Source organism: Phoenix dactylifera, chromosome 16 (genome assembly GCF_009389715.1).
Source record: "Phoenix dactylifera cultivar Barhee BC4 chromosome 16, palm_55x_up_171113_PBpolish2nd_filt_p, whole genome shotgun sequence".
Taxonomy (NCBI): Eukaryota; Viridiplantae; Streptophyta; class Magnoliopsida; order Arecales; family Arecaceae; genus Phoenix; species Phoenix dactylifera.
The window spans coordinates 13,079,002-13,102,673 of NC_052407.1; the positions used below are offsets into that span (position 1 = coordinate 13,079,002).

At 45.7% G+C, this 23,672-nt stretch overlaps 2 protein-coding genes across 2 annotated transcripts; both read right to left on the reverse strand.

Annotated features, from left to right (window-relative positions):
* Positions 1-1,412: 1,412 nt before the first annotated feature.
* On the reverse strand, positions 1,413-4,922 carry LOC103708307 (FT-interacting protein 7). The gene is given in 2 exon segments (XM_008793170.4): positions 1,413-3,511; positions 3,514-4,922. Coding segments are annotated over 2 exon segments (3,057 nt in total). The 5' UTR covers positions 4,637-4,922; the 3' UTR covers positions 1,413-1,577.
* A 2,523-nt stretch (positions 4,923-7,445) lies between these two features.
* On the reverse strand, positions 7,446-23,043 carry LOC103708306 (cationic amino acid transporter 3, mitochondrial). The gene is given in 21 exon segments (XM_039114603.1): positions 7,446-7,911; positions 8,042-8,117; positions 8,209-8,321; positions 9,498-9,606; positions 9,785-10,061; positions 10,209-10,367; positions 11,277-11,343; positions 11,442-11,502; positions 11,505-11,531; positions 11,534-11,612; positions 11,777-11,873; positions 11,948-11,991; positions 11,993-12,043; positions 12,045-12,068; positions 12,153-12,179; positions 12,181-12,294; positions 14,435-14,484; positions 14,487-14,501; positions 14,504-14,517; positions 14,770-14,971; positions 22,477-23,043. Coding segments are annotated over 21 exon segments (1,911 nt in total). The 5' UTR covers positions 22,625-23,043; the 3' UTR covers positions 7,446-7,754.
* Between the last annotated feature and the right edge of the window lie 629 nt (positions 23,044-23,672).

Sequence of the window (23,672 nt, forward strand, 5' to 3'; positions counted from 1 at the left end):
GGCCGGATCAGACCGGAGTCAGGGAGTTGTCGCGGTTGATCGGACCCGTTGGAGTGGTTGAACCGTCGGCCGTAGTGGGCCTGGGGTTCGTAGATGGTAAGTGCATTTATTACCGAGCGAACCGGCGATCAAGGAGAGCCATACGCTTTGATGGTTCAGTGATCCGGAGATCGTCTTGAGCCGTGTTCATTAAATGACTGAGTGCATCGGAGACTTGAGGGGGTCTCATGCATTAATGATAGGTCGTGCCAAATACCTGCGAAGATCTTGTGCCTTGACGGCTCAGAGATGGTGGCAGGTTATAGTGGAGTTGTGTATTTAGCCGTCAGATCCTTTAAAAGGTTAGGCGGAGATTGGATATTTGGTTAAGGCATCGGCTCGGCAGGGGTGCCGAGCCGAGCTGGTCGCCCAGCGGGGCGCCCTGTGGCGGGGTCATTTCTAATTAGTATTTTCTGGTCGGCGCCCTCTGGGCGAGCGCCTTCTAGCCGAACGCCTCTATTTGGCACTCTTTTGTCTCTCTGGTCGGCGCTCTCTAGTCGAGCGTTTTTCTGGTCGGTGTCCTCTGGTCGGCTCTTTCTAGCCGAGCGTCCCTACTTGGCACTCTTCTGGTCGGCGCTCTTTAGTCGAGTGCCTTTTGACCGAGCGCCTCCGAGGCGGCATAACTGGGGTTTTTCTCCCAACAGTGACCAAACCGACCAGACTCCTAAGGTGCCGATTCTTTGTTTGTTAGCAAGATTAATACGGCATGCAATAACTATACAGCAACATAGTAACCGCATGATAAGTCACACACGTGATAACGACTGTTTTAGTCACGAGATAATGGTTGAGCTGGTGGGACGGCCCATGAGAGATCCTGGTAACATTCTTGATGGGCATTACTTTTCCTTAAACAATCTTCAATGAGACACGTGACGTGTTGTTCCCGTTCCTCGGTTGGACGAGGCTTGCATTTATCTGCGTCTGGATGAGGTTGACGAATATTCACCGCATCAGATCCATTTATCTGCATATTTAACCAACCCTTGGTTAAAACAAAATAAAATCCCTACTTTTTCCTAGGCAAGACCTGGAACTGGAAGCACATGCCGGTTCCCTCGCTGTAGGTGTTAGATGCGCGCTTTTCTCTGCACCACTATCACAGCGCCACATGTATGTGCTGAGAGAAGTCTGTGTGTCTCGTGATTTGGTGGCTTCACCTTCTTAACGCGTGGAAGGTACAACCTGAGTGAGTCCCGACATGGCCTGCCTATGGTGCACCGAGCCCCTTATATATTCCTCAGCGCAGCCATTAAGCCAGAGGCCCGGCTCTCCGGGGCGTGGGACGGTGGGAGCAACGGTCACCAAATTCAAATCACAGATAAAGCATGTCGAATATTTAAAAGCTGACGGCGCGCAACTGCCAGCACCCAGACGACAACATACCGTGCATTTGCCAAATAAATAAATCAGTTTCTTAAAAAGAAAAATTCCATTTAATCCTAATCAAACATAATATTAAATAAAATAAATAAACACATGATCAGGTAGGAATATCATCAAATAATTAAATAAATTAATCAACGCGCAGGAGTGGACTAGATGATCCGGTCGGAGAGGGAGGGCAGGCGGCGGAAGAAGTTGAAGGCCGCCGACGGCATGTCGTCGCGGAACCTGGGATGCCGCAGGTAGTAGAATCCCATCGCCAAAGCCAGCACCCGGAAAGGCACCGCGTAGAAGACCAGGGAGACCAGAAGGCAGAGGACCACGAAGATGGCGGTGGCCCGCGGGTCCCGCCAGGCGAGCAGCGCCTCCACCCGCTCTCCCTGCGCCGCCACGTCCCCCAGCAGCGCCTGCGCCCTCCCGGCCACCACCCTCAGCCGGTCGTAGCGCGCCCGCACCACCTCGGCCGCCCGCCCGGTCGGGAACGCGTCCAGCTCCTCCTCCAGCTCGTCGGGCCCCACCGTGTCCACCTGCGACAGCCGCGGGTCCATCCCGCTCGGCTCCCTCGGCCGCGCCCGATAGTACCTCCAGATCAGCGTCAAAAACAGATACAAGGATGCGGTGGGCAGGATGAGGTGGGGCCAGAGCGCGACGGCGGCCAGCAGCACGTGGACAAGCACGGTGATGGAGGGGCGCTCCCACGTGCGGACGGAGTGCACCCAGCGGGCCAGCCCGGCGGCCTTGGAGAGGCACCCCACCACCCGGAACCAATTGGCCTTGCTCCGACGCATGCTCCAGGCGTGCGCCTCCGTATCCAGCACGTACTGCACCACCTCCGGCCCCAGCGGCGGCTCCGACCGGGCCAGCCGGGCCGACACGATCAGCATGGCCGTCCCCCGCAGCACGTCCTGCTGGGCCGGCCCCAGCGGCCGCACGTAGTGCATCCGGGGCAGCATCGGGCTCCCGTACACCTGGATCAGGCTCACCCACGAAGAGCAGCTGAACCGGACCGCCAGCTCCAGCTCCCCCATCTTCTTCGCCCCCGCCGGCTGGATCGCTGTCAGCGGAAACGTCTTCAAGCACACCCGGTTCGTGTCCAGCGTCGACAGCCGGATCCGCACCTTCCCGATCCGCACATCCCTTTTGCTATTATTGTGGCTATGGTTATCGCCGTTATTGTTGAACCGGGCGTTGTCGAAGACGGCGACGGTGAGGACGGTGCAGGGGTCGAACACGTCCCAGGCGTACTGCTCGTTCCACCGGGGATTGAAGTTGTCGAGGATGGTGCGGGTGCGGGCCCACTTCGGCCCGTACTTCAGCACCACGTACGCGTCGGTGGACCCGCTGGCCCCGTCCTTCGCCACCTTCATCGGCACCAGGTTGGCCGCCCCCCGGACCCCGACTTCCAGCTGCCCGACGGGGGGCTTCGACAGCTGCTTCGAGGCCGCGCGGACGTCGCTCGCCACGTGCGCCGCCTCGTCCAGCACGTGGTACCCGCCTTCGAGGCAGACCCGCACGTGCACCCGACCCGCGTAGGGCCGCTCCCCGTCGCCGCCGGCCAGGTTCAGCCACCGCGACGGCGGCTCCGCCCGGTCGTCCAGGCGCCGGTGGACGCTCGAGAGCGCCACCCTCGCCTGGCCCACGGGCTTGCCTGCGGTCGCGTCCTCCACCACGATCGTGAGGAAAGGTTCGAAAGGCTCGGCGGCCACGAAGAAGAGGTCCTCGTTCCAGCTGGGATTGGCGGAGCTGGAGGAGGTGCAGAGCGCCACCCGCCCGGTCTTGAAGACCTGCGAGCCCAGCTGGCCCTTCACGTAGAGCTCCGGAGGCCGGGCCGCCTTCGACTCGGGATTTACCACCGGCGGCGGAGAAGGGAACCTCAGATCCTGGGTCTGGATCACCGTCAGGCGAAGGTACCACAGCTTTGGGGACAGGTAGGCCTTGGACCTCGTATGCACGACGAGGCCGCCGGAGTCTGACTGCCACGCCTCCTGAAACGCCTCGTCGGCCTGGGTCCCGATCCAGACCGCGAGCATGACATCGTTCCCCAGCGAGCCCTCCGGCGGTCCTTCCAAAGCGTACCACTGGGGGCGAGGGGGCTGTCCTGCGGGGACCGCTTAGGGATCTCCTCGAGGTCGAACGACACCAACCCGAGGCTCGCGTCGGCCACCACCTTATCATCGCCGCCCTCCTCCCAAACGGACACCTCCAAAGCAGTGGAATTCAGGCTTTCCTTGTGGAAGGCGAACACGTGATCCCAGTCCGCGGACATAACGGTCCGCGTTTGGACGCTCTGGCTCCCAATGACCACCTTGGCGTAACAGGGCCGCCCGGCGTCCGCGGAACCCCCGCGCTTCGCTTTGAGGACCCGGACGAAGAGGTACGGAACGCGGTTCACCAGATCGTACGAGCTCCCACCGGCGCGCTCGCTGGTGACTGGCCGGATCTCGAGGTCGCTAAAGCTGGAGAGCTGCGGATCCTTCGCCGGGGACGGCGGCAGGGGCGGGCCTTGATTCTCTTCCTTCGGTTTTGAAGCATCGCCGGCGGCTGGAGTGGCCTCCTCCGGCTTCGGGTTTCCCGGTGGCGAGTCCTTCTTTTCCTCTTCTTTAGGAGCAGATGGATTGACCTCTGAATTCTTCTCCTCCGGTTTCTTCCCGTCCGTCACCGTCACCGGTGGCTTATCATTTCCCTCGGCGTTCTTCTCTTGAACGGCAGCCTGCTGGTCGTCGGGCTTCTGTTCGGCCGCAGCCGGACAAGCTTCGGTGGCAGCAGCATTCGGCGGCGGTGGCTCGTCGACGTAGCAGATCCGAACGCCGATCTCTCCCTTGATCTGAGAGAAGACACTCCTCTTCTCCAAGGGATAGTAAACCAACGGGAAGGCCTGGGCCTCGGCCTCGGACGTCCCCCTCCAGGCGAGCAGAGTGGCCCCGGAGATCTTGACCTTGCCGAGGAAGGTGCTGCGGCGGCCGCTCTTCTTGTCGTTGTAGACGTTGATCTCGAGGGTCTCGGCGGGCAGGGCGTCGGGGTCGTGGACCAGGAACTCGAGCTTCTCGTCCCACTGGGGGTTGAGGTCGCGGAGCTTGGTCTTGGTCCGCCGCCGCTGCCCGTCGAAGTCCACGATCACGAATGCGCTCGCCGTTCCCTGCCCGTCCTTGGGCATCAGATTCCTCGCATTGCACACCTCCACCACCACCTTCCGGCTCCCGCCCTCCGTCATTTTTGCCTGACTTTTATTGTAATATTTGTTTCTCCGGTGATCTCCTCCACGGAAGTCCGGCTACTCGTTTTTGCTCCGAGACTCAGCCTTCCGGCAAGATCTTTCTTTTCGTTCGGTGGTGGAGAAGAGAAAGCGGGGTATCTCGGATTTGGGAATCCGACCGTTGCTTGCTCGCGGATTCGAGCACCGAAGAAACTAGAGGGCGTCTGCGTCCGTGCCTTGAAGACAGAGCGCGTGTGTGTGGAGATACGGCCAACGGCGTGGGGAAATACGATCGAGGGACCGGAAATGATGGCTTATAAAGGTCAGGGGGGACCCGCCACGTCGGCATCCGCACACGTGGGATGCCTCGAGGCCACATGATGTGCATCGGAGTGCCAAAACAAAACAGAGGTGGCAGGTGGTGGGATCCAAACGAACTCGGAATCCGAGACGGACGCCGCTGCAGTGCACTTGTCTAAATTGACAAGACTGCCCCTCGACTCGCTGGTCCTGCTCTCGGCTGTCCTCCGCACCACGGCCCATGAGTAGCCGTTACCGGATTAAATTGAAGGGGCATTTTCGTCCTTCGATCCTACAAGTGGACAGGGAGGCTTGTCCGTTTTCCAGGGAAAGCGACCGTTTGGGATCTCCAAGTGGGACGCCGGCCGGCCGGGCGGTGGATTTAATGCATGGAAAGGGCCTGGGTGGATCAGGGCGAGCGGTGGCCATATGAACGTTGAGTTCCTTCTCGTAGGCCTTCTCTGTAGTTTCCATGTGAAATTTGCATTTGGGGGTTAAATTTTCCCTGCCAGCAGATTTTCATGTGCTTGTTTTTATCAGCTAGTGCAAGGAGTTTCCGTTAGCATGGCCAGAAAACTGTAAGTTTAAATGGAGCCGGAATCAACAGCTTCAAAGTAAGTGCGCTTGAGCATCCTAAAAGAAGTGTTTGAACTTTTATCTAATTTAAGCCCATCTGGATATAATCCACACTAACATACTGAATTTTATTTTATTTACTTATCTAATTTAATCTGAATTCTGCATTAAAGATAGAAATCTCCGATACAACAATGAGAAACGAATGGCAAGGGATAATTTCTACATAAGCATATTAGAGGTAATATCCATTTTAATCTCCATAACTGCGTCCTATAAGTGGGGCATATTATAAAAGAATATCCTACGGATTTAGTCCCCAACTTATTCAGGAGTGCTTGGGAGGCTCTCCCTAACCGGCTTACTTAGAGTTGGAATCTGAAAAACTAAAATGCTACTCATGGGTGGTGAGAAGCATATTCAAATCCACTTTCAGTATTACAGTAGGGCTAGCATCAAGCAATACTTCCCTAGCTTCATCTTCATGTAAGTGGTCCTTTGGCCCCCATCTAGTTTAATATTGCGGTATCAGAGTCATACAAAGTTCTGGCATTGAGGATTGAAACATTTATTTTCTTGTCACAATAAATCTTGCCCATCAAGATCATGTGGAACAGACTGATGATCGATCATCTTGCTCAGTTGCCAATAGCCTACTGCTAGTCATCACGATCCCATCTAAGAAGCTGGGCCCTGTCGAACTCCGCGGCCCAATGAGGAGAGCTTGTGACATTTTAAATGGCCTAATAAATGAAAAAGGAGAGAGAGAGAGAGAGAGAGAGAGAGAGAGAGAGAGAGATACCGATGGTAGAGCCACCACCCATGGACCTCCCACCGTTATGCCCTCTCATAGGGATCGCCAGGTCGCACCTCCAGCAGCCACCCAGGTGAGACACCGTCATGCGGATAGCCCTCTTTGTCCACCTCTAATATCCATTAAGACACATCGATCAGCGGTCATATGGCATTGTGGAGTGAAACTGTTAAAAAACCTACAGGGCGACGTTTTAGATGCGGGCAGTAATGCACCCTAGGCCATGAGCTCAAGTGTCACACACCCAGGGGTGGCCTAATACATTTGGAGGCCTAAGACGGATTCAGTGGATGGGACCTTTTTTTTTAATAATAATTTTTTTTAATTTAATATAATTTTTGAATGAAAGCATGGAAAAGTAATTATGCTTAAGGAAGGCTTATAAAACTGATTAAATAATTGAGATAATGCTTGGCAGTACTGTTTACCATGTCAAGCAAGAGCAGAGTAGGAAAGGGTTATCCCATGGCACTTCATGGTCAAGGTAAAGAAAAGAATTTGTCCGAAAAAAACCTATGAGAAAAAGTAGGGGCATTATGGAAAATTCACTCCATCTAATTAATAAAAGTCCCATCCCACCATCTCCCCTTCAAGTGAGTACCCAAGCAGCCACTGCAACATCACAGCACAGCAGCCATACAACCCCCCCCCCCCCCCCCTCCTTTTCTTTCTCTACCCTCCAAGAAGTCCATCTCCATTCCCCCTACCTTTCTTCCTGATGGCCCAGCTGGATCAGGAGTAATGTGAGGGAAGGAAAACGAAGACCAAAACCAAAAAAGAGAAGGGATGAAAGATAAGAGTGGCTTCAGACATGTGTATCAAGCCAACCAAATCCCTCCTCTCTCTTTCTCTCCACCCAAAACAAAACTACTGTCCCCAACTTCCCAAATTGCCCCTCTGCAGGCCAGAAAACTCTCCACCTCCCTTCCATCAAGGGGGAAGACTCGTAGCAGCTCTGGGGCCTTTGCTTCCTTTTGGGTAGCCTCCTAGAGGCCTTCCATTGGCCCGAGGCCTTAGGCGGCTCGGGCCTGCCCCGCACACACCAAAACCAAAATTACTACAATTATAATGTTATTTCAGCCAGTATTTTACTCCTCGAACACAAGCCCCCCAATGTTAATGCAAATGTCACATGAGTTTTCAGAGTACCAGATCTATTTATAAAAGAAGATAAAGGGAGGAGGATAGAAAAGGCCAAACAAATGCTACAATCCTGGACGCTGAAATACAACAGACAAGTCTGTTCCAGCCACGAGTATATTTGACATTCCTGTCCGATCTAATAAAAGGTATCTTCTCCAATCATTGCTGAAGACAATTTACAATCCTTCCGGAGAAGGCAGCTTTGTATATCACACAGATATCTTTGTACACAGACCAAGGATGGATCCATCACTCCCCAGTAATGAAGACAAGGGTGGCTGGCACACGCAGTCATGAAGCATTCTAAGCTACGTACTCCACCGAAGTTCTATATATCTCATCTGCATGCGCCACAGGCACATATACAGCATCAGTAAGCGAGCTGTGGGTTCGTCCATAGAACAGATATACGAATACCCCGATCATGAGCCAGATAGACACACGGATCCACGTGCCGGCACTGGAAAATTTAAAACTTAAGTGTCAGTTGAGGATGGATCTTGATATGCTAAATCATTTGGTGGCAGGAACATTTCAATATAGGTCATAGTTAACATAGTTTAACAGCAGAACAAAGTTTAATCACTTACCCGAGATTTATCAGCAAGTATGCATTTATGAGGATGCAGCAAATTGGTAGAAATGGAACAAAAGGACATATAAATCCTGGAGGGAAGCCAGCAATCCTTAACTGTAGTTAGTCAAGTGAGCATCAAATTTACCGGCCATACTCATCAGAAGAATAAAGCATCTATACCTCCAGCATGTCCAAAACTATGCCGACCGTCATCTTGGTCGATCCAGCAGAGTACGACAAGACCACCAAGGAGGAGCAAGCCACCGACAAAGCATGCCAAATAACGTCCAAAGCTGGTAAAATATATAAAATGGTAATAAGGAGTCAACACGCCATTAATCAATTTGTGTAGAAGATACCATGCAAACATTAGAATACACACTTACCACAAGGATGTTGTAACATTAATTCCCTCTCTCTCTCTCTCTCTCTCTCTATCTATCTATATATATATATATATGTGTGTGTACACGTATAAAGAGAGAGAGAGAGGGAGAGGCGGACTGCCATTGACCAGACTTCAGGTCAGATCCAGTCAGCCGTGACCGGGTATATGTATGCACACGTGTGGGTGGGGATGTTGGTGTGTATGTGCATCTGTGTGTTCATAAAATTAAAATTATCTATGACCCTCCAAAACACTCCAAAACACTATAGAAAGAGATATGCCATTGTTTAATCCTACCCAACCAACCCTATAACATGTACATCAGCATACTCTGATTTGAATCAAGACCAATTTGATTGTATCATGAAGAATGACAGGAGATCAGAAATTATTTCATAACATACAACCTTAATTAGTAATATATATATGTAAAGAGAGAGAGAGAGAGGTGGACAGCGGTTGACCAGACTTCAGGTCGGATCCAGTCAGCCGTGACCGGGTATATATGTGCGTGCGCATGTGGGTGGGGATGTTGGTTTTGTGATGGATCAGTCGAGTTATCAAAATCCCGCCCCATAGGAAATTGGCATCCAAGATCAAAATCAATGATTTTGCCTACCAGTGAGTAAAGAACCATGTGCATCTGTGCGTACATAAAAATTAAAATTATCTATAACCCTCGCCATCATCTAATCCTACCCAGCCAACCATACAACACGTACATCAACATACTCTGATTTGAATCAAGACCAATTTGATTGTATTATGAAGAATGACAGGTGATCAGAAATTATTTTCATAGCATACAAGTTTAACTAGTTGGTTGGTCTTCTATATCAGCCTGGCTCATTTTTATTAGTTTTGCATAAATTATCTTTCTTAGTTCAGCATATAAGCTGGAGGTGGTTAAAGACTGTATGGTATCCTTTCTTATACATTGCACATTAGGACATAGTATGCTCATAAAATTAATACCATCAATCCAGAAGTAGAACACATAATGAAACTACAATGCCCTAGAATCAACCCTAAATATATTATCAACATTAAAATATGTAAGAAGTTAACCTCAGAGACTTACGCTGGCAAGAATGTAGCTGAAGCTGAAGAAGTGAGGATGAGAACTCCAATGCACACACATGCTATACTCCAAGCTGCTTTCTTACGCCGTGTTTGCTCATTCAGTTTTTTCTGCAACATTGAGTATGTAAGACAATCATCTGCAAGTAATATGCTAACAACAGATCGACGCAGCTGGATTTGGAATGGTGCATGGACAGCAGTGTAGGAAGATGCTAGTTATCTCTAAAGAAAGTGGAAAATATTCAGTGCTGAAGAGAAAACTGATGATATCTGCCTCATGATTACCCTGGTTACTCTCCTTTGCAATGAGAGGATGCTCAACACATGCTACCACTTTATTTGTATGAGATGTGCCATCCTGAGGATGTTGGCTAATGTTCTGAGTTCCAACAATATGTTTTGCCTTTTCCCCATTGCTTTCCTGAACACTATTGTGAAATGATACTGACTCAATTGATTCTTGAAGTGATGATGGAAGAGGAACCTCATCTGGCGGAACATATCTGAGTATCAAGATAGAAATTGCAACTATGGTGAAGGCAAGAAGTGTGCCAACGCTAACCTGCACAAAGTAATACCAAGTTAATAGCAATTCTAATTCAGTTCTTAAACTAGGACATTGCTGATGTCATCACACAGAAATAATGCATAATGAAAGTCTTTACTTGACAGATTAGAAGAAGTTACAAATCCTACTGAAATGTCTTACCATCCCTGCCAATTGTGAGACATCCATGAAGAAAGATAAGGCAGCTGCACAGATCCCAGTTAAGATTGTGCTCTTGACAGGAACTTGGGTTCTTTTGTTAACTTCTGAGAAGAATGGTGGCAACAATCCATCTCTAGCCATCGCCATCAGTATTCTAGGCTGAGGAAAGGCACAGCAAAGAAGCATAATTTCAGCATTAGAATGCTTCCTTTTCCAGAAGCTAAAGAACTTCTCACTGATTTGACAGAAACATCAAAATTACTCCTGCATCATAATAAGTAGTAGAACAAAAACAAATGGCAAAAAAATGATTAGCAGTCAGTTCTCTGACTACCAAGTTCAGTAGAAGTACATAAGTTGGACCGTCACTGCTTATTTTGAATAGCTACATAGTGTGAGCAAAAAAATGCATCACAGTGCATGAGGTTCCGGAGAAGCTGTTTCTATTTTTTGAATTTGTGATACCCACATCACAATGGAGCAATCTTACAGCTGCACCAAGGTCCGCCATCTAGTCTGTGCGGTTGGTGCGGTCCGAATCAGTTTACATAACAATGTTAAAATCCAACATGTATATCAAGTCATTTTGGGAAAAGATACGCAGTTTAACATTAGAAGCATATCTTGTGAGGAAAAATAAACTTGTGATACTATGAGGAAGAGGGGATCAAGCATGTATTGAATTATTCGGACTTAAAGATTATTAGCATTCAAAATATTTAATTTGTTTGTTCTAAAAAGAACAAAAATTTGTACTCTATGAACTATTCAGGTTTTCATCAAAGGGGGGCATGCACACATTTCAGTGTGGAATATATGGACAACCTCCAGATATCTACCAAATAGGAATCTATAATTTAAATTCCTTTCTTCTAGGAAATGGTTTCCACCTTTCTTTTGCCTTTCTTTTGAAGAAAGATATAGCACATAGCCAGCGTGCATTCTTAAAATTCACTTTCCAATGAAATCATAAATCACTAAAAGAACAAAATTGCAGAAGAAACACCAATTGGAACATCAAGATTGTGAGAAATAATGAAGCCACCAGATCAGTTGATGTATATCTACCTGGGGAAGCAATGAACCCATCAAAGTTGAGCAAAGAGCAAGGACAGCACCACATGTGACAATGTACCTATAATTGAATGAAAAAGTAAGAGATGGAACAACAACACAGGTGCAGAATGACTACTGCATTCAATATCAGGTCATCAAACTTTAAAGGCAACCTACATTGCCCACTGCAATCCCATGTCCGCAAATGCAGACGAAATTGGAGTGTCTGGGTCCATGCGAAATATGGAACTAGGCCAACAATAACACAGAAACCATCATATACAATAAGCAACATATCGACAGTGCTGTTCCAATGCCCCATGGTAGATCTCGTTGAGGATTCTTCACCTGTAAGAGAAATACTCAGTGCATGAATATGCTAGAACAAGAAATTTCAAATAATATCTATGCAGGTGTGACCATCAAAATTCACTCTAGTTATCAATTAATTAACATGAACTTCATATGTGTTGCAGTTATTGCATTTAGGAGTATTGCAAGCAACATCCTACCTCCTCAGCTGTACTGGCAACTGAATCAAAGCCTATGTATGCAAAGAAAACAGTTGCTGATCCAGCAAGCATTCCATTCACTCCATAAGGGAAGTATCTGTGAGTTGAAAAGCCAAATTAGCGAGTTACCAAGATCGAATCTACAGAACAGTGTCTTTAAAATCACATTACCCGCTAGCAACAGTATATCCAACCCATCCAGTCTGGAAAGCCAATATATCCACCAGCTATAATGACAAATAACATGACACAAACATTTGCAGTTGTAAACAATGGCTTGTACAAACGAACTCTGCAGCAATAATTCTTTAAAACTTAGTCCTAAGGTACTAGAAGCACAGGTCATGACAAATTTACAACCAAATAGAAGTTAAACCTCCTTTATTCCCACACATAGCAGCCCAAGTGACAATCAACACAAGGATTGCAGCACATGGATCAACAACAACATCAAGGAATGGAATGTGAGCACGTGCTAGAAAAGAAGGCAGGCTATCTGGTCCTCCAAAAAACAAGGCCTGAAGCAAAACACCCAGTAAGATTGTATGGTAAAAATGTATAACTTCATTGGTATTGATGCAATCTCTATTGAAGAGATGCTTTTAGGCCTAAGAGAGGACACAACAGATTGGAAGAAAAAGCCTGAAAATCATTTCGGTTGTTGATTATGTAACCATCCATATGATGGTGTGCTTGGACCATATCTATCCAATCGGTGTTTTGAAGCAGCATAATTGCTGCTTGAACTGTGAAGATCTAATTCTACTATTGCATCTTTTTCTGTTTAATTAAGGTCTGGGGTAGTCTAGGATTTTTTTTCCAATGAAAAAAGGGAATTACTATTCAGCACAGTTCATACTTCATGATACACCACAATTTACAATGATGCCCAACTAAAGTAAAGCCCCTTTTCTCTTATTTGTTATCTTTATTAGTAAAATCCAATGGAGTCCCAAGTATGTAGGAATCTTAGACAACAAATATGAAGGAATAGTGGTCAGTTGGCTCTCAGACTATGCGTTACGTGTCCAAAAGGTTCTGCATGAGATATCATTAAGAAATAAGTAGAACCTGATATGGTTTCCATTCCTTCTCTTTTAATTTTTCTTCATCTTGTTCTTCATTTAGTTCTCCTTAGTTTTTCTCTTTCTACTAGCTTTCTCTTATCGTTCTTCTTTCTTGATTATCGCATTGTAGATTAATTTCTGCATAATATTAAAATCAGAACCACTGAAGTCCCATCCTTCTCAATTTGGACCGGTTAGCTGACAACTGTTATTTGTTTTCCACTATTAAACTTCCGCACAGTCGAATTGGATTTCTGCTGTAGACAAAGCTCAATCTGGTGCAAAAAGACTTTCATTTTCACTAATTTTAACTGCCTTGAATCTGAAACCTGATTCTTGCCCGTAAGTTCACCTAGTTTAAGATTCTTAGAGCCCTAGAAATCCCTGACATCATTTCAAAACGTTAAAGAAACCCTAATGTTCATACACAAACTCTCTTTTCCCTCTTTAAATAGTATCCAGTTCAGATCTTCCCTTTTTCTCGAAAGACAACAAGATCCTTAAACTTTTAAAATGCTAAGAAACCTTAATCCTTTTGGCCTATCATTGCTCAACCACAGACCCCTAGCATCCTACATTAGCAATGTCAAAAGACCTGATAAGTCTCTTACTGATCTTTGAACCCTCAGCAACTTCAGGGTGTCAGAAGGACATCATCAACATATTCCTCAAATAGTAGCAATATATTATATGATATTCAGAAATTTGGAAAAAACTATGATATGACTTGAAGAATCATTTATGAAAAGGAGCAACCATCCAGCAAGAGCTACCTAAACCTGGCAAGTGATAAATCAAACGAAAGAGTTACTTGTCTTTTCTACATCTATTAGCATGCCTGAATCTCATAAATTATGAGTGTCATTATATTTGACTTTTAAGGTTGTTGCAGTAACCAACTCTATACACGATTAATCCAGAACAGGAGTTGCCGACCATAGGTAACGTCATAGGAGATTGGTGACATGAAGGCAACTACAGTAATGTCAGTCTGTGTAATTTATTGAATCAAATAAAGCATTGAACACTAATATAGTTCCATCTAGTCTGATTCCAACTGCCACATATATGTAAGGATTAAACAGTTCCTAGTCAGAGTCCAGTCCAATATTTTAGATATTTCCTTTCAGAATGCAGTGAAGAAGGTGACCCCTAAAGTCAGGTAAGAAGCTTGTGTGCACTGAGAAGTAAATCCTTGACTGTTCGCTGGCAGTGCAAAACAACAGCACTATGGCCCTGCGGGCTAAGAGGGTTTCTCCTCTCTACCTAGTGTATTTACTGAACTTTGTCTGTTTCAAGACTTTGAAATTTAGTTTATCATTGTGAGAAGCATCAAAGCATTTTCCCCAAAAAAATGAGGTCCACGGATGAGCTGAGAAGTCTCCCAGGATAGAAATATAAAGTGCACTTTGAAAAGTACGACTGGTATCTGCTAAGTGATGGGGACATCCCGTTTGGGGGATTAGCACATTCATTCTTGTGCACCACCATAATTGCAAGTTGTTTTATGAATAAGATTTCAGAATTAATCATCAATCATTAGAACTTAAAGGTGCACAGAAGCTTGATATGATGAATAAAAAACACTTACCAAATTCGGGGATATGCCTCGCGCAACAGCTGAACCACCAATTGTATATCCAGTATTAAAGCCCAACAATCAACCAAGCAATACTGGAAAATGAAGATACAAAATTTACCAAAGAGAGTGACCCAAAACCAACCAATGTCCAGTGAGGGAAGTCCTATCCACAATTGATCTTTTTGACCTATATAGTTTTCTCTCAATAAGACAACCCTATTCTTACTGGATGAAGAATGTTAATAGAATAAAGCATGATATTGCTGAATGAATATGAAACTATGATATGCAATATGATAGAAAGAGAAGACAAATTGGTCATGATACACAAATCAGTTAATTACCCTTCTCCAACACAAATGTAAGAATAATGAATATGCACTTCCAGCAGAAGGCAACGGCTTGCAAGCTCAGCATAACAGAAGGCTGAAAGAGCAGCTGCTATTCCAGCTATCAGAAAGGAAATGGTCAAGGCTGGTCCTGAGTGCTCTCGAGCAACAGTTCCGACAAGAACATAGACTCCAGCACCTATGGTTGAGCCAACACCTGAACAGAAGAAGGAAAATATTAAACGTGCGTGCAAATATAAAAAATAAAATGAAAAATAAGATAAAAAGTCAGACAGATTTCAAAACTTCTGTTTAACATATGACTCTAACATGAAGGAGGATGAAAGATATAAGAACAGAAGGGCAAGCCAAAACAATAAGATTCTTAACAGTGCACATATAAGAAAGGGAGTGAAATTGCAAATTTCAATATATAGCACTGAAGGAAAAACTGGAACACAAGAATTGTGATTGTCACAAGGTTACATGGATTTTGAGGTATCATATTTCAAAATTATCACACACTTTTCAGATTTTGAATGTCCTTGCCTCAAGATGCTAGTGCATGTTCTTCATGAGCAGGTGAGTGCAAAACCACCCTATCTTCTACATCCTTCAATTCTGTTCCTTCCAATATTTACATGTCTGTTCTTTGTATTGTTCATTGTCAACCATTGCCAATCAAATCATTTTGAATCTTTCCTTTTTCTTCTTTCTACCACCACCACCACCATTGCTTCTTTAGTATTTGCATAGAGTTTGTAGTATCAGTGGATCCAAATTGATCTAAAAAATAAAACATCTATTCACATCCTTCTGTTAGTATTTTATCAATGTTCAACGAAGACATTAGGCTAAGTGGTTAATTCTAAAAGTTTAATTATAATCTCAAAGATGTTTTATTAGTATATTTAAATGCATAAGTGGTGCGGACACCAGTGCAGATCATCCATCACTCGGGTCGAAGGTCGCTCTAGGATCCAGCCAGTCCAGCCAGTTTGATTTTATTTTGGATTGATTTTTATTATTTATTTTATATTGATTGGGCTTGTTTGCATATTGTCATTTTGGGGCATTTATGGGATTTCTTTGTAGGGGTCTTTTGTTATTTGTAGCCCTATATATAATGGGTCCATGTTCTTATTAGGGTTGATGAATGATTAAATGAATTGGCCTCCTTTTCTCTGAAACCCTGGCGTGAAGCCACGGCCAGAGCCAGGAAAGAAGCTGTTCTCCTTCTTCCCCTCCTCTTCTCTTCTTCCTCTCCTCCCCTTCTCTCTTTCTTCCTCTTTTCCTTCTGTCCTGCATCAAACTTTAGTATCAGAGCAAGCCAGACTTTGCCTCTATTGCCAAAGCCCCGAGTCCTCCCCCCCTCACTCACATCTCTCGATCTCTTCTTCTCATCTGGCCCACACCACAGACCCCATTCACCAAACCTCACAGGGAAGCAGCAAAAAGAAAACAAAAAAAAAGGGAAACCCTTCCTCCCTGCCTTCCTGTTCCCATGGACAGCCCTGAGACGATCTGCCCCCCCTCTCTTCCATCCGATGCCTCCAGCGCTGTCGCGAAGGCCGCCGCCAAGAGCACAACACGCGCGCCCCCACGATCTAACGGAGGAGCCCACCCCGTGCCACCGGCCAATCGTGGTCGTGCCGGAGCAAGGAGGACGCGATCGGCCTCGACCGCGTCCCTTGTCACCACCACCGGTGGCCGAAACCGAACGAGGAGCATCGTCGTTTCGCCGAAGTGGTATCAAAATCCCCTCCCGCCTCAACTCCTCCCCGCACTCGCCGTCATAGTGGAAATAGGTACTCCTCCCGCTTGCCCCCCGAAACCTCCACGAAGAAGCCGGACCCGTAGCGGGTTACCGGAGCAGGTGCGCCCACTAACCCGAATCCAATAGGGTTATTAAGAAAAAAGAAAAAAAAGGAAAAAAAAGAAAAAACACGAGACTTGCGCATGTTCAGCGCACGTGTGCACGTCACAGAAAAAGGGAAAAAAAGAGAGAAAAAGAAAAAAAATACATGTTCTTCTTCTTCCTCTGCGATCGTCCGTTTCCGCCGCGCCGCCCTTTGCCGAACCGCCTCCACCCACGCCGCATCACCACCACCGCTTATGTCTCGCCGTCTCCCGCCGCCGCCGAGCTCCACCGCCCTTTCGCGCCGCCCCTTACACCCCCCACCTCTCCCTTCCGCCGCACCCCGCGCCGCTCGACCACCGCCGCCACCCCTCCTCCCCTTTGCCTCCACCGAGCTCCTACGCCCCCCTCAACTTCCCCTTCGGTCCGACCGACATCAGGCCACCCAGCCACCCTCGCCACCGCCGCTTCCATCTTCTCCAATCACCCCCCCCTTCTTCCCCCCCCAAAAAAAACCAAACCCACTTCACTTCCCCACCCTTCCCTTTGAACCCACCGCACAACCCCACTCCACCTCTTTTCACTTTCCCCCAACCACTCTCCCTCTCCTATCGTCCCACAGTGAATCCCTCCACGCCCTACCTCACCTCCCACTTTTCCCCCAGACCTCCCCTTCCGTTTCTTTTCTTCCCCTCCCCCTTTCTTCTCCCCAAAACCTCCCCCCATCCTCTTTTTTCTCGCCACGAGCCGACCCCACGCGCCCTCCCACTTCCTTTCAGGCCCAACAAGCCTGAAGCCCACCCGTCCTCCTTCCTTTCGGGCCCAACAGCACCGATCCGCCCTACTTCTCACAAGCCAAGTCAACAGGCCCGCGCCCACTTCAGAGCCCAAGCGCACAGGCCTGCCCGCATGTTGATCAACTCGCCCCATTCCTTTGACGACCCAAGCCCACGCACCTGCAGATTCCTTTCACAGCCCCAAGACCCCGTGGCTAACCCATCTTCTTCCATTTTCGGGCCCGACAGGCCCCATTTTCACATCAGACCCGCCGAGTCGCTGTGATCAGACCAAATTTGCGCCAGTTGAAGACGCCCATCAGCTGCAACCGTGCCTCGGATCGTCGTCCCAGCCTAGGTCAGGTTTCTTTCCTTATTGAAAATTTCTATTTGTTTATCTAAATTTAGCATCAATTAATTCTTAAGTGCTCTATTGATATTGCTTTCTGAAAAAAAAAATTCCAACACACGCCACTCTAGACAACACCAAAACCCTAGTAGTGGCCTATCTTTGCTATTAATTGCGGGATACCTAATCTACTATGGATGCCCACATCGAAGCCTTACTTAAGGCAGTCGAAGACTTAACTACTAAGTCTATCCAAACCAATGCCCGCCTCGAGTCGGTTGAGTCCTCCCTACAGAGGCTCATCGAATCCAAAGAAGATAGTGCCGCCCACTTCTCCGATCTTGACTTCGATGAAACCCTAGAACCCCACGGCTCTGTTCGACAGGTTAATTTTGACAATATACCCTTACCAAGCCGTCAACATGCCTACCCTTGCCCAGAGGATCGAGCACCTTTCCTAATGCTGACCGAGTCATCGCTATAATGTGGACCTAGACAGCCTCATGACCTGATGGCGATGTGATGCATTCGGGTTGAGGCCCCACCTTTGATGGTCGCCTTGACTCAAAGGTCTTCTCAGACTGGTTGTACGAAATAGACCACTTCTTTGAGTAGTATAATTTGTCTGAAGATAAGAAGGTACGGTTTGCCTGAATGAAGCTCATTAGTCAAGCCAAGCTATTTTGGCAAAACACTGAACAACTCCTAGCTAAGAGATGTCAACCTGCCATAACTGACTGGATTGAAATGAAAGAAAAACTTAAGAAAAAATACTTACCCTTGACTGATGGAACAATTTACAACAAGGTACCCAGTCAACCACTGACTACATCGCACAATTTGATGAATACATGATGCGATGTAATGTGATTGAGGATGAGAGAATGGTCCTGAATAGGTTCCGTAGAGGTCTCAATGATGAACTCAGGAAGGAACTTGTCCTCCGAGAGATGTCCACGTTAGATCAGGCCTATACATTCGTAATGAACTATGAGCAGGCCTCCAAGTCCATGTTTGTGAGGTGCCCTAACATTCGGGGCGCATCCACAAATTTTAATTCTTCAAAGCCCAAACCTTCTGTAGGGTCCTCTGCCCTAGACCCCCTCCTACTGCCTCAACCACAAATCGGGACACCAAAGGCAAAGGAATCCTCGGTGAATCCCGAAAGCCAGCCTTTTAGAATTCAGTACTATAAATGTCAGGGTTTCGGTCATGTTGCCTCCCATTGTGCCAATAAGACTCTAGTTATTGATCAACAAGATTCAAAAAACGATACAGAAGACTTGGAAGAACAAATCTATGAACCAAACATCGATGACATTCAAGATATTGATGAGGAAGCGCGTGATGAAGAACCTCATACCTTAGGATGTATCCGCGCTACATCTATATCTGTTGCGCCTTTAGAGAGAGTCTGACTGGTCCCACCATGAGTGTAGTCCACCATCGAGCACAAAAAGAGTATATTGATTCTATTTTAGTCGAGCAAATAGTTTTTACCAGTGATGGAGGCATCCAGCGTTTCTGGTTCGTTGGCGAGGACGACCGAAGTCCGGCTATACTTGGATCTTGCGCGAGGTGCTACAGCAAATTGATCCGGACTTGTTGGAGTACGACCGGGGCTATACCGAGCCATTTTCATCGAGGTCAACTTCTTTCCATCTAGGGAGAGTTGGGTGCGGACACCAGTGCCAGGTCAGCCATCACTCAGATCGATGGTCGCTCCAGGATCCAGCCAGTCCAGCCAGTTTGAATTTATTTTGGATTGATTTTATGTTATTTTAATTTTATGTCGATTGGGCTTGTTTGCATATTGTCATTTTTTAAGCTTTTATGGGATTATTTTCTTTATAGGAGTCTTTTTGTTATTTTTTGGTCCTATATATATGGGTCCATGTATTTATTTAGGATTGATGAATGATTGAATGAACTAGCCTTCTTTTCTTTGAAACCCTAGCGTGAAGCCATGGCCAGAGCCAGGTAAGAAGCCTGGTTCTCCTTCTTTCCCTCCTCTTCTCTTCTTCCTCTCCTCCCCTTCTTCTCTCTTTCTCCTTCTTTTCCCTTCTGTCCTGCATCAATAAGGGCATCTGAATAATTGACGACTAGAATGGTGCTCAATGATCGCCAGGCATGCTCCTATCACCTTTGGCAGTGAAGTAAAATGTCCTCATCACAATGCCTCCTGTCACGTAATAACCTCTCCATCGCTCATTATTTTCCTTTGCAAGTTTTGACTCTACATTTCAAACATGAAACCTTTTCTAAAGATATTAAGCAAAATTAGACATAAACTATCACTAGCTTACACACACACACCCTAAAAAAAAAGGTTGCAAGTGAATACAACTTTATTGAGCTGTATATAGCATAAATTGTAGGCAAAAGATTTCACACTGGCTGAAATAGTGAATTACTACAAAACATTTGCATTAGCTGCCAAATTGGATACTATGTGATCTTTATTTGTTGACATTTTAAAAAAAAACACAACAGCTTAATGTGAATTTGGTTCCTTTTACATGATCATGCAGAAGAGGAGGTACATGTCTATAACTCATGACTTTGAAAAATCAGCAATTGATAGAATTTAACACAAGGTAGTAGGACTTGGAATGAGATAAAGACAGAATAATCAGGAGCTGTATAGAATTTTCTTTTTTTAGCACACTTTAATGTTCAAAAAAGAATTCGCAACTTTTGCTTTATCTACCTCAATACCCCTTCTGGACACAATGTGTCCTAAGACTATATCCTCTTGAACCATGAAATGGCTCTTTTCCCAACTTAGCACTAGATTGGTCTCCTTACATCTTTTCAGAACCAGGGCTAAATTATTGAGACAATCATCGAATGAGGGACCAAAAACTGAAAAATCATCCATGAATACTTCTAGAAATTTTCTACCATGTCAGAAAAAATTGCTATCATGCATCGTTGAAATGTCGCGGGTGCATTGCATAATCCAAATGGCATTCTCCTATAAGCAAATGTCCCAAATGGACATGTGAAAGTGGTTTTAAATAATTTAGTCATTTCACTTCATTTAATTTTATACTTAGTTGTGTAGTCATGAAATGACAGGTTCTTTTACAAATGTGAAGCTTTACTAATTAAAGGATTTTGAATGTTCTAATCTTAATCATATCCAATTCCAAACTTTAGATGCCTTTTAGTCTGCTGGTTTGTCCAATCTCAGCTAGACATTCTTTATCCACCAAATATATAGATGTGTAAGCTCCACTTATTCCACAACTGTATACAGCTCTTCAACACCGTAGTCCTCTACCAGAGTTTTAGATCCATGGGCTTACTGTGATTCCAATTGAGCTACTTGCGACAAAGCTAGTCAGATTACCAATATTTGATGTCAATTGCTCATTATTGAGGAAGATAAAGAAACAGAGCACTGTCTCCTACGTATCTACAGAAGTAGAATATCATGTTCTGGCTTTAATGTCTCGGATGTCTTCTTCATGATTTAGGAATTCGTCATTCAGATATGCAACAACTTATTTCAACAATGTCAGCTTTCCAGAAACTGTAATCTCTTACTTGGGGAATGCACTGAACATATTGAGCACATCTATGTTTATAGAAGGGACTGCAAGAAAATTTACTGAGACGCACTGTATCCAGCTTATGTTCTTGCCTCTCAACTTTGTCCAACCTAATAATACTAAGCTGCTTTAAAAGGATCAATTTCATAATCTTGTATCTAGATCAATTTCTTATCTTATCTAAACGGGATTATTTCTCTCGTTGAATACTTGACCAAATCAAATGGCTGCTCTCCATTATGCACAAACCTATATGTTAGGAAAATCCATATAAAATGAAACAGACAATGATTGTTAACCTCCAAATCTGAGAGATCCTAATAGTTTCATGGTTATGTCTATATGTTTTGACAGTCAAATGAGTATAGTATTAAATTTTAATCCAATTACCTCTCTTATCAATTAAGATTTCTTTCAAGTCAACCAATCCTCACCGACTATACGATACTAAAAGAAAAGAAAAAAAAAGAAAAGAAAAGATCCATAAGGTCCAAATAGTTTAGAAAATGAACATATCATACAAGAAACTGATAAATTAAGTATCTTTCTATTTGTGAAATCAAGTGAATGAACGGAACACACCGCTGATTAGGCACCTTACCACCTCCAAAAAAGATTAAGCACCTTACTACCTGAAATAACTTGATGAGGATAAAAATCTAAACTAAAAACCATTTCTTTATTTTTGTAGGCATCATAATTGGAGGGGGGAAAAAAAGAAAACCAATCAGCTGAAGCTTTCACTTTTTCACAAATGGATAGTGAAAGAAAGGAGGGAAGAAATAAAGAATCTCTCATAGCACAAACAGGTTGAAACCCCTAAAATTCACCTCCGTTTTATCAAATAAAAATTAAATCTTGTGTTTGCTATAAACATTGCAATGCTTTTTGGGGGATTTTTTTTTTTTTCTAGTGATGGATGTTTAAGGAAACAGCTATCAAATCTAAAGAGGAATTGGTGTTTCTGATCTCAAATTCGATCAGGCTAGAAGGGCGACAATAGCACCACAAACAAAAGGGAAGTCGGCAAAGCAGAACAATCGGCAGGATACCAATTCTTTTTTTCGAGGGGAACCGAAGCCGCCAGCCCCGGCTCTAAAGAGGGGGCAAGGAAGAAGAGATTAGGGAGGGTCGGAACAATGACTGATTTTTTGTGAAGTAATAATAAATTGGGGGCGTTACCTATAGCAACGAGCTGGGGAATGGACAATTCCTTGGCGAGCTGATGGTGGTGGGATCCCCCGGCTTCCGCCCTCGCCCGATCCGAATCCACTTGCTTCCTTCTCAGCAAACTCCGCACCCCTCTTCCGCCCTCGAAACCCATCAACATTTCAATCTCCTCCTCCTCCTTCTTCTAGTTTTTTTTTTCCTCTTCCTTTTTTATTTATTTAGATAGATAGATCGATAGAAAGATAGATAACTAAATAGATTGATAAACAGACACGCACAGACAGATAGAAATCTCTATTTTTTTGCTTGTTTCTTGAGAGAGGGAGAGAGGGAGAGAGGGAGAGAGGAAGAAGATCAGGAAGAGGAGAGGAGAGGTGTGGATGTGGGGGGGATTAGAGGAGAGGAGACAAATTAGGAGAGGAAAGGAGAAAGCAGCTTCCTGGTCTCTTCTTCTTGCTCCTCCACCTATTCTTCTTCTTCCTTCCGTGCAAGGAAGGAGGAAAGAAGCTCTACCCAACCTCCTCCTCCCCGCCCCGCCCACTGACCTGAGCGGACGGCAGAATTTTATTATAAATAGAGGGAGGCGGATCAGGGGATTGTTTATTTCATTTCTCATTATTTTACACATTATGGGAATGAGAAGGGGGGTTCTATATACACCCCCCCTATTGCTAAGGACATCCCCCAAAAACCAAAAAAAAAATACCCAAACTAATCTTTAGTGTAATTACCATATTGCCCTTGAAATTTTCTCAGTACACCCCCCCTTCCTCCTCAGAAAAAAAAAAAAACACCCCTCAAACCCCCCTTAAACCCCTCGATCCATTTACATCGTTTAGGCGATCTTTGAAGGAGATTTAAGCCCCATTCGAAGCATGGACAAGCAACTAGTGATTTGGGATGAAGAATCGGCCGCAAAGGTACGTGTTCCACCTTGTTTCGAAATTTTTTTTTTTTCATGGTTCGTGCTCCGTTCGGCTGGATCGCCGAACAAAAGGCTTCTGTTCGGCTGAACAGTGCCGAACAGAAGCCTTCTGTTCGGCAACCCTCAACCGAACAGAAGCCTTCTGTTCGGCTGCACAGTGCCGAACAGAAGGCTTCTGTCCGGCACTGTGCAGCCGAACAGAAGGGTTCTGTCCGGCTCTGTGCAGCCGAATAGAAGCCTTCTGTTCGGCACTGTGCAGCCGAACAGAAGGCTTCTGGTGCCA